General features: G+C 39.0%; 1 protein-coding gene across 14 annotated transcripts in view; it reads right to left on the reverse strand.

Annotated features, from left to right (window-relative positions):
- Window positions 1-18,316, reverse strand: part of TOGARAM1 (TOG array regulator of axonemal microtubules 1) — a 76,771-nt gene that overhangs the window by 4,800 nt on the left and 53,655 nt on the right. For 13 of the 14 annotated variants that reach the window (XM_070053706.1, XM_070053703.1, XM_070053701.1 and 10 more), the window contains 7 exons: window positions 17,144-17,297; window positions 11,784-11,889; window positions 10,907-11,142; window positions 9,683-9,841; window positions 4,519-4,645; window positions 2,224-2,342; window positions 651-840 (listed from right to left, as the gene is read on the reverse strand). In XM_070053706.1, coding sequence (XP_069909807.1) covers window positions 651-840; window positions 2,224-2,342; window positions 4,519-4,645; window positions 9,683-9,841; window positions 10,907-11,142; window positions 11,784-11,889; window positions 17,144-17,297 — 1,091 coding nt within the window. Of the gene's footprint in view, window positions 1-650; window positions 841-2,223; window positions 2,343-4,518; window positions 4,646-9,360; window positions 9,487-9,682; window positions 9,842-10,906; window positions 11,143-11,783; window positions 11,890-17,143; window positions 17,298-18,316 lie in introns of those variants that run through there. The other variant, XM_070053707.1, reaches the window with a different exon arrangement.

Genomic DNA, 18,316 nt, shown 5'->3' on the forward strand with positions numbered 1-18,316 from the left:
TAGGCTGCAGCATGCAGCGCTGGCATCTCATATGTATACCAGTTCTAGTCCCAGCTGCTTCATTTCTAATCCAGTTCCCTGTTAATGTGCCTGAGAAAGCAGAAGAAGATAGCCCAAGTATGGGTAGCTGTACTCATGTGACAACCAGATGAAGTTTTTAGCTCCTGTCTTGGGCCTAGCCCAGCCCAAGCCATTGTGGTCATTTGGGGAGTGAATCAGCAGATAGAAGATCTCTCCCTCTCTCTCTCTGTCTTTCAAATAAAAATAAATCTTTAAAAAAAAAAACTATTCTAAAACAAAATCAAGTCTCTTAAATGTACTTTCTTTTCAAAAATACTGATTCATTTGACATATATTTACTGCGCGCCAAGTTCTGAGGACTGTGAGAACACAGAGCTTGGCAGGAGTTTATCATCTTGTGGGAGGATTCAGATAAATAAGTGGCTATGTTCTTTTTTTTTTTTTTTAATTACTTTGAGTTGCTTTTAAAATACATAGCAAAGCCAAGACAATCCATTATTTTTACTAAGCTTATTTTGACTTACTAAAATAACACAAGTAAAGTACTAAAAATAGGGTCATTTTTAATACTAATTAACTTCAAGATTGGTCATAGATTTCAAAAAAAATTAATTTTAACTGGTCCTTACCTTCACAATGTTCCCAACAACAAGCTCTTGATTACTTTCAGTATCTGATAAAAGCTGCTTAATCCCATTAATGCGATCACGAAAATCTTTTGCATTTAATAAACCTGTTATAACTTTAATATACTCAGCACTTTCTAAGGAATTACGAGAAACTGACTTTCTGGTGACTTCACGAACTTCAGTTACCTCTCTAAAATAAAAGAAAGACAAATTTAATTTCATTTTTACCTTATAAAAGGCACAAACATAATTTAGGAATTCTTCCCTAGGTTTGGTGGTTTGCTAGGAGGACTCATAAGAGTCAGCATATAGTTGTAGTTGTAGCTAATATTTATTAAAGCAACAGGATACCCACCAAAATCAGCAGAGGAAAAGGGGTAGGAGTCTGGAGGAAACCAGACACACATTTCTAAGGGTCCTTTCTGAATGGACTCACACAGAAGACATTTAATTCCTTCAGCAATGAGTTGTCATAACATATTATGAAATGCTATCTACCAAGGAAGTTTATTAGAAAACTCCATGTCCAGGTTTTTAGGGGAGCTGAACATCTATGAAATAAGCAACTGACTAGTAAAATGTGTAAAAAAAGGCCTGGCACATAGCGTGCTCTTAATAAATGTTAAACAAAAAAAAAAAAGAGAAAGAGGAAGGAGAAGAGGAGGGGCAAGGAGAAGAAGAAAGAAGAAGAAGAAAAGCTTTTGAAAATTGGTGTGAAAAAGATTTTTGACCAAATTACCTGAACCTGGATCTTAATCTAATGTCTTAATGCAGAAAAAAAATGATAGATTCTGACCCAGTAAGTCTGAAGGGAATACAAGATTTTGCATTTCTAATAACCTCCTAGGTGATGCCAATATGGGTGTTTGTGGACTATATCCTCAATAACAGGGCCCCAAAGCACACACATATTTTCACATAGAGCTTTGTATTTTATAAAATTTATTTTATTAAGTATTTTAAAGATAAATCAATACAGAAAATGTACCTATTCATATAGTTTTTAAATGTTTTAAAACATATTTTAAAATATACCAGAAGGGTAGTTGTAACATTTTCAAAGATCTTGAAAACTGGCCTAATCAGTATATTAAATGTTGTTACAAATAGTTTAAATATATTACAAAATTGCATATACAACTACATTTACAAAAATTTTAAGAGGAATGTTTTCCTGGTTGCTGGCATTATGAATGATTGGTTAAATTCTTCTTTTAATGTTCTTATTTGCTAAAATTCTTTTGTCTTTAAACATAATAACATATTACCTTTATACTCAGGTACAGAAAGTAAAGACTATGAGATTTTTAAAAATATAATCAGAATTGTCCAACATAGGCCTAATATTGACAAATTCATTAACACTAAAATTCCATTCATGTGCATGCATAGTCAAGTTTTTCTGATATATAATTGCCTTATAAAATCTAATTACTTTCTAGGTTCTTACCAAACTTATAAAATTGCATTAAATTTTGACAAATACTTCTGGGGTAATTCATGAAAACACCCAAATGAGACTACTATCACTGGGTAGCAATTTGTCTAAGGAGGTAGACTATCACAATCTTACCTGTCAGCTGAATTGAAAGCATCTCTAGAAACAGATGATGATCTTGTATTTCCAACATTGCCAGTATGAGATCGTCTTCCTTTTGCTGAGGGAGTATCTAATGGTATTTCTCCTAAACCCTATAAGCAAATGCAAAGCAAGGCAGTGTAATAAATCTTAAAACTAGTAGTGAAATAACTTTAAAATATAATTTTCAAAGTATCCATCATTGATTCTTTCAGATATTTTAATAACATGCTTTGTACTACAGGGTATCAGACAAACAGACTACTTTATACTTATTACTAAATTAACAATATATGTAACTGACTAATAGGGAATTACGTACTGGATTGTTGAAACAAATTATTTAAACTTCTAAAAAGTAATATGATATATATATATAATAAAGATTTATCTATTTATTTGAAAGTTAGAGTTACACAGAGAAAGCAGGAGAGGCAGAGAGAGAGGGAGAGAGCTCTTCCGTCTGCTGGTTCACTCCCCAATTGGCCACAACGGCTGGAGCTCCGCTGATACGAAGCCAGGAGCCAGGAGGTTCTTCAAGGTCTCCCACATGGGTGCAAGGGCCCAAGGACTTGGGCCATCTTCTATTGCTATCCCAGGCCATAGCAGAGAGCTGGATTGGAAGTGGACCAGCCGGGATTCAAACCGGTGCCAGCACTACAGGTGGTAACTTTACCCACTACGCCACTGTGCCGGCCCCGTAATATGATATATTTTATAACTATTCTTCTTAAAGCTTGAAGTCTATGCACATAATATGAACACATTCCACAAACAATGAAACCCTATACAACACTAGGAGTGTAAAAAAAATGTTGGTAAGAACTATTTATATATAGTATGTTTTTATTTGATACTTGTAATGGAAATGACTCACAAATACAACTTGCCTCATTTTATTCATATCATTCTTTAACATGGTCATTTTAATAAGTGCTATTTGAGTTCAAATCCTCAAGATCAACATGTAGAAAAAAATGCTTTAAAATATCTATTATGGACGCCGATTCTAGGTCCATGGCTACTGGTCAGATTGGTGCAGCTCCAGCCATTGCAGCCAACTGGGGAGTGAACCAGCAGATGGAAGGCCTCTCTCTGCCTCTCTTTTTCTATGTAACTCTGACTTTCAAATAAATAAATAAATCTTTTAAAAAAATATCTATTACTGGGGCTGGCATTGTGGCGTACCAGGTAAAACTGCCACACGCAGTGCCAGCATCCCATATGGGCTCTGTTTCAAGTCCCAACTGCAACACTTCCAATCCAGCTCTCTGCTATGGCCTGGGAAAGCAGTACAAGACAGCCCAAGTGCTTGGGACCCTGCACCCATGTAGGAGACCTGGAAGAAGCTCCTGGCTTCGGATCAGTGCAGCTTAGGCCGTTGTGGCCATTTGGAGAGTGAACTAGCAGACAGGGGACCTTTCTCTCCACCTCTGCCTCTCTGTAACTCTGCCTTTCAAATAAATAAATCTTTTTTTAAAAAAGTTTATTACCCCACATCTTTATTGACATCATCCTTTCGTAAGTTAAGTTCTTAGCCTAAGACCATTAGGGAGAAATGACACAAATTATAATAGAAAATTTCTACATGATTAAATTAAATATATTTTCAAAAAATGTGTAAATGTGTTACTTTTCACATTTTATTTGAAATAAGGCAGAAATTATTCATGGTAGACATTATTATCCTTATTTTTAAAAAATTACTATTTATTTGAAAGATAGAATTACAGAGAGAGAGAGGAAAGACAGAAGGAAACATCTCCCACCCACTGGCTCACTCCCCAAATGGCCCAATGGCCAGAGCTGGGCGATCTGAAGCCAGGAGCCAGGAACTTCTTCCAGATCTCCCATGCGGGTGCAGGGGCCCAAGCACTTGGGCCATCTTCTACTGCTTTCCCAGGCCATTGCTGAGAGCTATAGGTGCCCATATGGGATGCAGATGCCACAGGTGGAGGCTTAGCCTAATATGCCACAGTGCTGGCACCTATCCTCATTTTATAAAAATAAAAATTGTTTAAAGAAATGATGCTAAAATTACATCATTTCTAATTTTCAGATTTGTGATTCAAATCCAACTCCACTAAGCCAAACTATATCCCACTATACATTAAGTTCTTTTTCAAGGCCTGATATTATATATGTCTACTTAGTACTGCAGTTATTAAAATGCTATCGTAGATATATTCCAAATGATTAACAGAAAAAGTAATTATTTCTATCCTGTACCTTCAAAGGAAAAGAACTTTACTTTTAAAGTTTTCAATGAAACAAACATTTTCCACATACCTTTTGCCGTAAGTTTTTAACAGATTCCTTAATGTATGGCAAATCTTTAGATGGGACATACTTTTCAAGCATTTTTTCAAAGTTAGGATGACACATCATGAGGAAAAGCATCTTTCGACCATAATACCTATGGATATTTGAGAAATATGTAAATAATTTTACATGCTTTAATAAGCTCTGGTTCTGTCCTTAAATGTAATATTTTTAATAAAAAATTATCAACATCAATATTACCACACCTATTTTAAATAAAGCATTGAAATGTAGGTATACTACCTGTACTAGAGAGTACAGAATTCTGCTCCTATAAGGCACCCTGTCAAAATCATTCTAGTTTCAAATATTTCAGTCATATGCAAAAAGCTTTGATTGTACTTTTCAGGCATGCAAGATCCATATCAAGGCTGGCATTTGGTAGAACTGTGAGTTAGGAGAATTTTCTGTTTTTCCTCAGCTCCTTGTCCACTGACTTATTGCTATTGCCCACCTGTTGGTCGGATGTTATGGCCTGATTCAACTTTCTCTAAGTCTATCTATCTCTTCCTCCCTAGTCAAAACTTACCTGGATTTCAATTATTAAAAACCTATTCTCTGCTACCTAAAATATACCCAAGGTTAACCAATAAATTGTGGTTGATAAATTGAGAAATGTTATACTAGTCTCTTAACTTTTTTTTAAATGTTTTACATGCATTTATAAGATAATATCTTAAGCCAAAATATCTTTCTAACCATGGAAATTCAGATATTATGGAAGATATTTTAGGACAGAGGCATCTTAAAGTATCTCTCAATATCATATTATTTGCTCTTCATGAAGGCCTGGTCCTAAAATAATTTTCAGTTTTGCTTACAACTTGGAATATATGGGACTTGAAGAATCAGAAAAGGACAGGCTTTTATGGGGCAGGGGTGTAGGACAATCTTAGGATCACAGATATCAACCAGACCCCTTCAAATGTAATGAAATTGCAGAAAGGTAGGTGATAGCAGGCAATACATATCACCTTCCTCTTCCTACAACCAGAATAAGATTCTACAAATATGCACATAAAGGTTTCATAATCAGTTATCGTCTCATGGACAATTTGGGAACACACACACACACACAGAGAGAGAGAGAGAGAGAGAGAGAGAGAGAAATACAATCAAAATTCAAAATGGTCAAGGCTGGGGCAGAAGCTGGGAGTCAGGAACTCAATCCAGGTCTCCTGCGTGAGTTGTAGGAACTCAATTTCTCGAGCCATTACTGCTTCCTCCTAGTGTTTGCATTAGCTGGAAGCTGGAGTCAGGAGCCAGAGCCAGGTAGTGAACCCAGGTACTTCAACATAGGACGGGGATGTTTGAACCACCAAACCAAGTGCCTTCCCCCAGTTCTCATTTTTACCCTAGAATGTTAAGGACCCGAGGTCTACCATAGGACACCCAAGGACATGAGAAATGTTGAAATAAGTAAGTGAGCAGACATGGACAAAATGTAAGAAATACTAAAACTCAAAATTAATTATAATTAATTATTTAAAACTTTAAATGAGAATCCAAGCAATGGAAAAATGGTTTAGAAGAATCATTATGCCATTAAGGAAAAGTTAAGAGAGGATATAACCTAAATAACTATTTTTTAAAAAGATTTATTTATTATTTGAAAGGCAGAGTTACAGAGAGGCAGAGGCAGAGAGAGAAAAGTCTTCCATCTGATGATTCACTCCCCAAATGGCTGCCTTCAGCCAGAGCTGAGCTGATCTGAAGCCAGAACCCAGTTTCTTCTGGGTCTTCCAAGCAGGTGCAGGGGTCTAAACACTTGGGCCATCCTTCACCACTTTCCCAGGCCATAGCAAAGAGCTGGATCAGAAGTGGAGCAGCCAGGACTTGAACCAGTGCCCATATGGGATATTGGCACTGCAGGTGGTAGCTATATCTGCTATGCCACAGTGCTGGCCCCACACTAAATAACTAAAGAATTTCTTTCTGTTGTTGTTCATAACTAGTATATCAAGATCTGACTCTCTTAAATTTTTTGAAAATTAATGTGGTATGCAGGTCTTCTTTAAAATGCACCTCCAAAGATGTCCTATTCAAATTCCTAGAATTTGTGAATATGATGTAATGTCATTGCCAAGATTACAATGTTACATGACACAGTTGATCTTAACACAGATAATCTGGAATGGACCTAATCTAATCAGACAAACCCATAAAAGCGGAGTTTTTGTGGCTATTAGCAGAAGAGTAATAGAAATTCAACATATAGGCTGGCGCCGTGGCTCACTTGGCTTATCCTCCGCCTGTGGCACTGGTACCCCGAGTTCTAGTCCTGGTTGGGAGGCCGGATTCTGTCCCGGTTGCTCCTCTTCCAGTCCAGCTCTCTGCTGTGGCCCGGGAGGGCAGTGGAAGATGGCCCAAGTGCTTGGGCTCTGCACCCCCATGGGAGACCAGGAGGAGGCACCTGGCTCCTGGCTTCGGATTGGCACAGCGTGCCAACCACAGCAGCCATTAGGGGAGTGAACCAACGGAAGGAAGACCTTTCTCTCTGTCTCTCTCTCTCACTGTCCACTCTGCCTGTCAAAAAATAAATAAAATTAAAAAAAAAAGAGAGAGAAAGAGAAAGAGAGAGAGAGAGAAAGAGAGAGAGAGAGAAAGAGAAAGAAAGAGAGAGAGAGAGAGAGAGAGAAAGGAAGAGAGAAAGAAGGAAGGAAGGAAGGAAGGAAGGAAGGAAGGAAGGAAGGAAGGAAGGAAGGAAGGAAGGAAAGAAAGAAAGAAAGAAAGAAAGAAAGAAAGAAAGAAAGAAAGAAAGAAAGAAAGAAAGAAAGAAAGAAAGAAAGAAAGAAAGAAAGAAAGAAATTCAACATATAAAGGGATTTAACATACTATTGCTGACTTGGAGATGGAGGACTGCTCCATGAAAAGGAATTCAAGTGGCCCTGGAGGACAAGAAGAGATCCTTGCTGACAGCCAGCATGCAAATGGGGATCTTTATCCTATAACTGCAAGGAACTGCCTGAATGAGTTTGGAAGTGAATTTTTCATAGAGCTTCTTGATAATTCCAAGCACTGCTATCATGTTAATTTTGGCCGTGTGATATCGTAAGCAGAGAACCTACATGAGTTTTGCAACTCTTCTGATGTAAAGAACTGTAAATTAAATAATTTGTATTGCTTTAAACTTCTGTGTTTGGGGCAGGTATGTGGTACAGTGGCTAAGTCACCACTTGAGAAGCCCACAATATATACCGAATGCCTAGTTTCAGTCCTGGCTACTCTGCTTTGGATGCAAATTATTACTAATACACACTCTATGAGGCAGCAGGTCCTTGAGTCCCTGCCGCCCATGTGGAATAGAAAGATGGAGTTCTTGGGTCCTGGCTTTAGCGTAGCCAGAGGTTGTAGGCATTTAGGAAGTAAATTAGGAAATGGAAGATCTTTCTCTTGGGTCTGGCTCTGTGGGGCAGCAGGTTAAGTCACCACTTATGATGCCAGCATCCTATCTCAGAGCACCAGTTCCAGTCCTGGATACTCTGCTTCTGATCCAGCTTCCTTCTAATGAACCTGGGAATGCAGCAGATGATGGCCGAGTACTTGGTCCCCTCCTACCCATGTGGGAAACCAGTTTGGAGTTCCTGGCTGTTTCTTGACTTTGGCCTCACCCAGATCTGGCTGTTGTAGCCATTTGGGGGAATGAACCAGTGGATTAAAGTTCTCTCCCTCTCTTTCTCTCTCTCTTCCTCTCTCCCTTTCTCTCATACAGGGAAAGGGGGGGGGGGAGAGTCTGTCTCTATTTCTCTCTGTCAATCTGCCTTTCAAATAAATAAACAAATCTTAAAAAAAAAAAAAAAAGAGAGATCTTGTTTCCTTGTCTCTCTCTCTCCTCATGTTCCCCCATCTATCTTCTACATGAAATGAAAATTTAAAAACTGTTACATTTTTGGTAATTCCTTATGCAGCAAAAATACATCTAGTTTCTTTACTAGCTTTTGGTGTAACTAGTTCCACAAGCTTAACTCCATCTTTTGTCATCTTTATCTTAAAATGTTAAAAATTTTATATCCATCTTTCATCTTTAGGAACTCAGAATCCTCTCTTCCTTTTTAATTATCTTCATATATTACTGTAATCAAATTCTACATTTTTAAAAAATAATTTTGTTTATTTGAAAGGCAGAGTTACAGAGAGAGAGGAAGAGAGAGAAAGAGATCTTCTATCTGATGGTTTACTCCCCAGATGGTTTCAATGGACAGGGCCAAACTGAAACCAGGAGCTTCATCTGGTCTCCTAGTTGGATGACAGCTGCCCAAGCACTTGGGCCACCCTTTGCTGCTTTTCCCAGGCCAACAGTATGGAGCTGGATCAGAAGTAGAGCATCCAGGACATGAACCAGTACCCATATGAGATGCTGGCATAGCAGGCAGTGGCTTTACTGGCTATGCCACATTGCTGGCCCCCAAATTTCAGATTTTCCATGCATTATTGGTTACCCAGTTCAACTTTCCCAATTTTATAAACAAGGAAACAGACTAACAGAGATTAAGTAACTAGATCAATAGCAAACAGTGATGAAGACTACGAATTTAACCTAGGCTTCTGATACATCCAAAATTTGTCAGCACTATAGAGTAATACCATCCAAAGCTTAATTATTTTGCCATCTTTCTTGGACTGTTCTTAACCTTCATAAAACTGTTCCTGCAATACAACCATAAGAAATTCATAATTTCCTAAGTGCAGATACCTCATGTTTCAGGGGATAATACTTTATTATGCATCATTCCTATAGTTTTCATGTATACCTGTTTCCTTGATTTTACCTGGTTTCTTTGAAAATAAATCATTTTGCCCTAAACGCATTACCTTACATTTGCCCACAATGAAGTTCTTCTGCACCTTTCTGCCCACTCATACAGTCCTGTGCCGTTTTCATGAGGTTCATCCCTGTGACTTGGCATCTCACTACCCAGAAGTGTGTAGTGTCATCTGTAAATTTGGAGAATTCACTGTGCACTCCCTCAAGATCATTTACAAACTCATTAAGTAAGACCATCCCCCAGCACCAACCCCTGGGGATTCCACTTTTCCATTTAGAAAAATGTTCATTCTTCTTTAATCTTTATTTCCTATTTTTAAGCTCTTAAATGAACAGATTTGACAAATACTATTATTAGCTATTCACCTGGTTTCTTGGGAGCTGTCTTGAGCAAACTTAGCAGCAGCTGGTAATATACGTTCAGCCATATCCTTTGTTCCAGATAACATTCGTTCTGGTTCCATAAATTCCACTACATCTGATAAGTGCTGGGCTGTACATCTTCTTACTGCAATGTGTAAATGGCTGCAAGGAAAGAACACCAATTAAAGTTGATGTAAGAACTACTTTCCAAATTTCTTAAATTTAAATGATTAAATGGCTCCTCAATAACCAGCTGGGAGGCTAAAATGACAAATGATCTGCATTACTTATCTCTTTCCAAGAAGATAAAAACAAAACAGAGGCCAGTGTTGTGGCATAGCAATTATGGGCACCATATGGATGCCAGTTTGTGTCAGTTGCTCCACTTCTGATCCAGCTCCTTGTTAAAGGCTGGGAAAAGCAGTGGAAGATGGTCCAAGTGTTTGGGCCTCTGCCACCTGGTGGAAGATCTGGATGAAGCTCCTGGCTCCTGGCTACTGGCTTCTGGCTTCTGGCTTCTGGCTTCTGCTCGGCTCAGCCCCAGCTGTTGTGGCTATCTGGAGAGTGAACCAGTGGATGGAATATTGATCTCTCTTTCTCTCTAATTCTTTCAAAATAAATAAATCTTTTAAAAAATTTATTTGAAAGTCAGAATTACATAGAGAAAGAAGGAGAGGCAGAGAGAGAGAGAAGTCTTCCATCTGCTGGTTCACTCCCCAATTGGCCACAATGGCCGGAGCTGAATCGATCCGAAGCCAGGAGCCAGGAGCTTTCTCCAGGTCTTCCCACACGGATACAGGTGCCAAGGACTTTGGCCATCTTCTACAGCTTTCCCAGTCCATAGAGGAGCTGGACTGGAAGTGGAGCAGTGAGCAGCCAGCAGCCAGGACTTGAATCGGTTCTCATATGGATTGCTGGCACTGCAGGTGGGGGCTTTACCCACTACGCCACAGCGCTGGCCCCAAATGAATCTTTTAAAAAACAAACATCAAAACTCAATCATTAACATACATTTAGTCCTTGATTTATGAATGTAAGTAACTTTACTAAAAATATTAACATTCTTTTATGTTCTATATGTAATATGATGTTTATCACATAGGAATTATTTAATACATAGTTTTGGAGTGAAATAATACTGAAATTGGCCTTTCTCCTCCTAAACCTTGGCATGTGAACAATTCTATTTTTAGTTTAAGGGCATTTTAAGATGATTCAGAAAATTACCTCTGTCCTCCATTGATAAGAGAAATGATAGCACGTGCAGGGGTTACATTATTAACCATAGCTCTCAATGCTTTATCAACATCTTCTCTTATAAATGTATTTGATTCTCCAGCTTTGTGCAACAAAACTTTTACTGTAGTATCTAGTTCTTGATCCATGCTCTTTTTCAGGTAAGTGAAAAGATCACTTAAACAGACTACAGCAGCACGAGAAACTCCAGAACGTAAATTTTTCACCTAGAAAACATTTCCAAAATGTATATTTTGCTGATATTCTGCAAGAAAATTAGTAATAATGACTTCAAAATGAATTTTTCTGTTTTTTTTTATTTTTATTTTTATTTTTTTGACAGGCAGAGTGGACAGTGAGAGAGAAAGACAGGGAGAAAGGTCTTCCTTTACTGTTGGTTTACCCTCCAATGGCCGCTGCGGCCTGCGCACCGTGCTGATCCGAAGGCAGGAGCCAGGTGCTTCTCCTGGTCTCCCATGGGGTGCAGGGCCCAAGCACTTGGGCCATCCTCCACTGCCTTCCTGGGCCACAGCAGAGAGCTGGACTGGAAGAGGGGTAACCAGGACAGACTCCAGTGCCCCGAATGGGACTAGAACCTGGTGTGCCGGCGCCGCAGGCGAAGGATTAGCCTATTGAGCCACGGCGCTGGCGAATTTTTCTGTTAAAGTAACATTTTATTATGTTCTATTCTATGTTGTACATATCATTATCTAATACTTTTTTAAAATATTACAAATTAAGGCACAGACTACTTAACCTACATACAATATCATACACAATAGAGTTGTCTATAAAGATTCTGAAGATCAAATAAATATGGCACACTTATTCCTTGTAACTGACAATCCTTAATAAAAAATAAGTTTACCTCTTGAACGACGGCAAAATTTGCTTCATGTAATTTTGTATTTAATATTTCAGAATGAAAAGCAGCTAGGCATCTAACAAAATTCAGTCCCTCAATTTTCTTCTCCCTATAGGAAAAAGAAACAACAAAATCACTTATTAAATGGGTTCAGCAAGAATAGGATCTCACATGTCTTTTTTGTATATGAAATATTGCCAAAAAAGAGACCTAATATATTTTCCCTTCCTAATTAGGAATTTCAAATAAAAACGTGTAGAGATCTTTTAAGCCTCAAAACCAATACTGATGTAAAACTATATTCATTCTTTATAAATAAAAGAATGCCCCTCCCTTACTGTAAGTGCTGCATTCTTTCAGAGGGAATTGAAGGAGTGACAAAGCAGAAGGGATGCAGTAAACCAAAAGAGGAAGGACGAAAGTAACCACCTATTGTTACCTAGTTGGTTAGTGTATGATGCAAGTGCAAAACACCATTCATTCTCAGTTGTTTCTGTATCTCGTATTTCTTTTTCATTACCTGGCATAATGAACCAGATGAGGAATGGGCATGTACTAACAGGAAGAAGGCTGGATTTAGATATTTTAAAAGGTGAGTTAAGAAGATTTCCTCAGTTGCTATCACATCACATTCAACAGCAGAATGCAAATTGTTTTCAGTTCATGTGGAGCATTCATGTAAAATAGTACCAAAGTCTCTGTCTTCATGGATCTCACAATTTAATGGGAAAAAATACATGAAAAGTAAGGCATAAAGGATTCTGATGAGGGGTACTAAGAAAAATAAAGCAGCATAAGAGGATGAGTGAAAAAGAATACTATTTTATTTTATTTAGGGTCATAAGAGAAGGTTTTCCTGAGAAGGTAACATTTGACAGAGATCTGAATGAAGGGAAACATAAAGCCACTCAGGAAAAATTCAAACATCTTCAGGTGGAAACAAGCTTGGGTATTCAGGAAATAGCTAGAAAGCTGAAATGGAAAAATAAGGGAGAGCATGGCACAGGACTAGCTTACAGAAAGAGAACAGATAATGAAGGACTTTACAAGCTGATTCCATGTTACCTGTCCCACGGTAGGAAGGAGTTAACACTTTGGATAGGAGTTCATTTTTTTCCCCTAGCTTTCTAGACAATGAGATTTCCTGCTCAAACAAAACACTCCAGGTTTATAACTTTTATTGATCTTTTTCAGGAACCTGATTTTGCTGCCACCAATTTCCTCTATTTATTTGTTTTCCAGTTCAGTGATTTTCATAGTGATCTTTATTATTTCTTTCTTTTGCTTACATAAGGCTTCATTTGCTCTTCTGTTCCTGGTTGGTTTATCTCTCTCTTTCTCTCTCTGATTCTATTTATTTATTTCAAAGGCAGAGTTATAAATAGGGAGAGACAGAGAAATCTTCCATCCACTGGTACACTCTCCAAATGGCCACAACAGTCAGGACTGGGCCAAGCTGAAGCCAGGAGCCAGGAGTTACTTCCATGGGGTTGCAGGGGCGCAAGTACTTAAGCCATTCTGCACTGCTTTCCCAGGCATATTACCATATGGGATGCTGTTAAGGCTTAACCTGCTTAACCTGCTGTCCTACAGTGGCAGCCCCTGTTCCTAGTTTCCTAAAAGGAAAGATAGTCATTGACAAACACTTTGCTTCTTTTGGAATACAGGTGTTGTAGTGCTATAAATTTTCTTTTAATTCAGGTGCTTCCCACATTTTTTTAAATTAAAGATTTATTTGTTTATTTGAGAGGCAGAGTTACAGAGATAGAGAGGGAGAGGCAGAGAGAGAGGTCTTCCATCCACTGGTTCACTCCCCAAATGGCACCAATGGCTGGACCTGGGCCAATCTGAAGCCAGGAGCCAGGAGCTTCTTCTGGGTCTCCCATGTTGGTGCAGGGGTCCAAGCACTTAGACCATCTTCCACTGCTTTCCCAGGTCATTAATGGGGAGCTGGAGCCAAAGTGGAGCAACTGGGACTTAAACTGGCACCCAGAAGGGATTGCCAGTATTGCAGGTGGTGGCTTTACCTGCTAAGCTACAATACCAGCCCTGTTTTCTAAGTTCTTTCAAGTACGAGAGCAAATCCAATTCCTATTAATCCATCTTGGCAAGAAGAAACATTTTTAAGATTTCTTTTCTGGGGGCCCGTGCTGTGGCACAGCAGGTTAAAGCCCTAGCCTGAAGTGCTGGCATCCCATATGGGTGCGGGTTCTAGTCCCAGCTGTTCCTCTTCCAATCCAGCTCCCTGCAATGGCCTGGGAAAGCAGAAGAAGATGACCCAAGTCCTTGGGTCCCTGCACCCACATGGGAGACCAGGAAGAAGCTCCTGGCTCCTGGCTTCGGATCGGCGCAGCTCTGGCCGTTGCAGCCATCTGGGGAGTGAACCAGCGGATGGAAGACCTCTCTCTCTGTCTCTACCTCTCTCTGTAACTCTGTCTTTCAAATAAATAAAATAAATCTTTAAAAAAAAGATTTCTTTTCTGGAAATGTTAAATTGAAGATGCCTGGTGGCATCTAGAAGAGTCAAGTAGGTACCTGGATTACCTCATGAATTTCAAAAGCTCAAGAAGATACCCATGATCTAAATATACATTTATGGGAAATCAGAGTATGGACAGAATTTAAAGCTATGACTGAATGAAATAATTTAAAGAAGAGGTTAGCAAATTATGGCTCATGGACCAATCTTGGTCCCATTATATTTTTTAATAAATGAACTTTCTTACAATTAACAATTTTGTCAGTTTTATTGGAACATAACCATGGTCTTTTTTTTTTTTTTTTTTATCCTAAGGGTGCTTTTGCACTACAACAGCAAAGTTGAATACTTATAACAGAGACAGCTGGCCTGTGAAGTCCAAAACATTAACTATATGCTTATTTACAGAAAAGATTGCCCCTAATCTACAGAATGAATATAGAAACAGAATGCCAGTGGTTTGAATTCTATAGCAATCCTACATTTTGAGGCCAAATAGAAGAGAAGGAAACAGTATATAACAAACATGGAAAAAAACAGATGAAGTTTTCAAGGCACAATGAAAAAAAGTGTGTAGCAAGAAGAGAAAGTCAACTGTGTCAAATGTTTCTAAAAAGTGAAATAAATGAGGATAAATAAGCGACCACTGTAGATTTAGCAAAAGGGTCACTTTTTCAGTTATAGAATGGTGGCCAGGGTGGAAAGAGCTAAAATTCAACTAAAGAGGACTAAGAAAGAAACATGAGATGAAAAAGTATAGACAGTGAATCAGCTTTTGAGGACTTTCGGTAAAAAAAATGGGGGGGGGTTATGGAGGAGAGAAGGATGGGATGGAAAAAAGATGTGCAATTTAGAGAGGTTTGAAAAAAAGAGGATACTATACTACAATTTTATGTTGATGAATATGATCTATTAGAGGCAAAATTGATGAAGAGATGTGGGAAGGAGACCATAAGAAATAATGACTAGTTGGAGAGGAAATGAGACAGAAGTAGCCAACAGATGCTTCATCTGAAACAACTGGAATATATGTTGCCACTGTCTTTATGTCTCCCTTGGGTTACTGACTGGGCTCCCTGAGTAGTTGTTGCAGGTGTTTAAGGTAAGAGAAGACAACTATTTCTAGGATTGTAGTAGACTATATGAGAGTACTCCATAAAGTCTGTGGGAAAATGGAATCAAAAGGGAAACTTACAGATAGGTGTTTGGTACAGTACTGGCTGGAACACCTGCATCTAATATGGGAACGTTCAAGTCCCAACTCCACTCCTGATTCTATCTTCCTGTTAACCTGTGTCTCTCTTTATCTCTATCTCTCTCTTTTCTCTGTTTCTCAAATAAAAGGAAAAAAAAATTTTAAATAAAGATAAGTTTATTTTCAAGCAAAGATTTTTAAATGTTTCAATATTTTTAAATGTTTTCAATATAATATAATATAATATAATAAGCCTTCAAAAATTCAAGGAGAATGTATTATGAAAAAATTATATATGGATTTCAATTTTTATACCAGAATAAGTTTATCTTTTTTTTTTTTTTTTTTTGACAGGCAGAGTGGACAGTGAGAGAGAGAGAGACAGAGAGAAAGGTCTTCCTTTGCCGTTGGTTCACCCTCCAATGGCCGCCGTGGCCGGCGCTCTGCAGCTGGCGCACCGCGTTGATCCGAAGGCAGGAGCCAGGTGCTTATCCTGGTCTCCCATGGGGTTCAGGGCCCAAGCACTTGGGCCACCCTCCACTGCACTCCCTGGCCACAGCAGAGAGCTGGCCTGGAAGAGGGGCAACCGGGACAGAATCCGGCGCCCCAACCGGGACTAGAACCCGGTGTGCCAGTGCCACAGGCAGAGGATTAGCCTAGTGAGCCATGGCGCCGGCCAGTTTATCTTCTTTTAAAAGTGATTTATTATATTTATTTGAAGAGCAGAGAGAGACAGGGAAATCTACCAGCCACTCCCAAAATCCCACAAAAGCTGGGGCTGGACCAGATAGAATCCAGGAGCTCAGGCCGGCGCCGCAGCTCACTAGGCTAATCCTCCGCCTAGCGGCGCCGGCACACCGGGTTCTAGTCCCGGTCGGGGCGCTGGATTCTGTCCCGGTTGCCCCTCTTCCAGGCCAGCTCTCTGCTGTGGCCAGGGAGTGCAGTGGAGGATGGCCCAGGTGCTTGGGCCCTGCACCCCATGGGAGACCAGGAAAAGCACCTGGCTCCTGGCTCCTGGCTCCTGCCATCGGATCAGCGCGGTGCGCCGGCCGCAGCACGCCGGCCGCGGCGGCCATTGGAGGGTGAACCAACGGCAAAGGAAGACCTTTCTCTCTGTCTCTCTCTCTCACTGTCCACTCTGCCTGTCAAAAAATAAAAATAAAAATAAATAAATAAAAAAGAATCCAGGAGCTCAATCTTGGTCTCCAATGTGAGTGACAGGGACAAAAGTACTTAACCCATCACCCCCTGTCTCCCAGGAAACATTAGAAGGAAGGTAGAATTGGAAATGGAGGAAGGACTCAAACCTAGGCACTGTGACATGGGATGAAGGTCTCCCAAGTAGTATGTTAACCATTGTACCAAACACTTGCTTCTTTACCAACTTTTTGAAATACTCTCATATCTCACAGATAAATACTTTGAGAAATGTTGATTTTTATTCCGATACTAAAGGATTTGCATAATCCTTAATAAAGCTAAACTCCTATGGTATAAAAGTTATAAAATAATTGGTCATACAGTTTCTTCAGGTCCAAAATGTAGCTACATTACTAGGTTGAAAAGTTATATATGCCTAAGAACTAAAATAATCTATTATAAGACTTTTAATAGGAAATGTGTTTCTAGGTTTTTAATTAAAAAACTTACAAAAAACTTTTGGAACTCAGGTAAGGATAGTACACGTACCAATCCTCATCAGCTAAAAGTCTCAGGGCTTCTGTCAGTGCTATCTCTGGTTTGGAAAATGGCCGTAGTTCTGATGAATCCATTATTTCCGGACTATGAGTGACAGAAGGCATCCTTTCCTTATATGGTGGCATGGCTCCAGGTGTTGTTTCATCTAAAACAAAGTACATTACGTAAAGCATGAGAGAACTTTCACTTAAAAGATAAAAATAGTGTTCTGACTATAGATGTTACAATACTTCTTACAGAAAGTAGTACTAGAGCCAGCACTGTGGCTCAGTGGGTTAAACTATTGCCTGAAGCATCAGCATCCCATATGGGCACTGGTTCCAGTCTTAGATGCTCCACTTCTGATCCAGAGCCCTGATAATGTACCTGGGAAAGCAGCAGAAAATAGCCCAAGTCCTTGGGCACCTATACCCACATGGGAGACCTGGATGGAGCTCCTAGCTCCTAGCTTTTCCCTGGCCCAGCCCTGGTGGTTGCAGACATTTAGGGAGTGAACCAGCAAACAAAAGGTCTCTCTCTCTCTCTCTCTGTTTCTCTCTCCCTCTCTTTATAACTCTGCCTTTCAAAAAAGTAATCTTTAAATAAAAAGTAGTATTATTAGTATTATTAGCTTAGTTTTCCAGAAAATTGTGATACTCAGAAACCACAGTTATTTAAAATTCAGTTTTATACTTTAAAAATTTAATAAATTACATTTAATATATCAGTGGCTTTCTAGTGATGAGTTAAAAAAGTTCTAGCTTTATTATAAGAACTAAATGATATTATTTTGTAAAAATGTGGATACATGCTTATTTTACTATGTAACTACAACTAGAAATGAAGCTGCAGGGCATCAGTATATAGGATTCTAGTTGTTTCATTTTTCTTATTAGCATAGACTGAATGGTCTATTACAAATTCTAAGATCCCATGTAATAATAACACAGAGTAAGCATTTGTATGAAGTGTGGCTCTGTCGTGGATGGGAGGAAACAAATCATCATCCTTAAGTGCTCAGTGCAATGCCCTGAGAACACTGCACTATGTAACACGTGTAGCGTAACAGTGTTAGAAAGGAAAGGATCAAATAAAACAGGCTTTTGAAAGTAGTGAAGATTTATTGCTTATTTTTTCATGGTGAGAGATATTTTTATTTTATTTATTCTTTTTTTAAGAAGATTA

Source organism: Oryctolagus cuniculus, chromosome 12 (genome assembly GCF_964237555.1).
Source record: "Oryctolagus cuniculus chromosome 12, mOryCun1.1, whole genome shotgun sequence".
Taxonomy (NCBI): Eukaryota; Metazoa; Chordata; class Mammalia; order Lagomorpha; family Leporidae; genus Oryctolagus; species Oryctolagus cuniculus.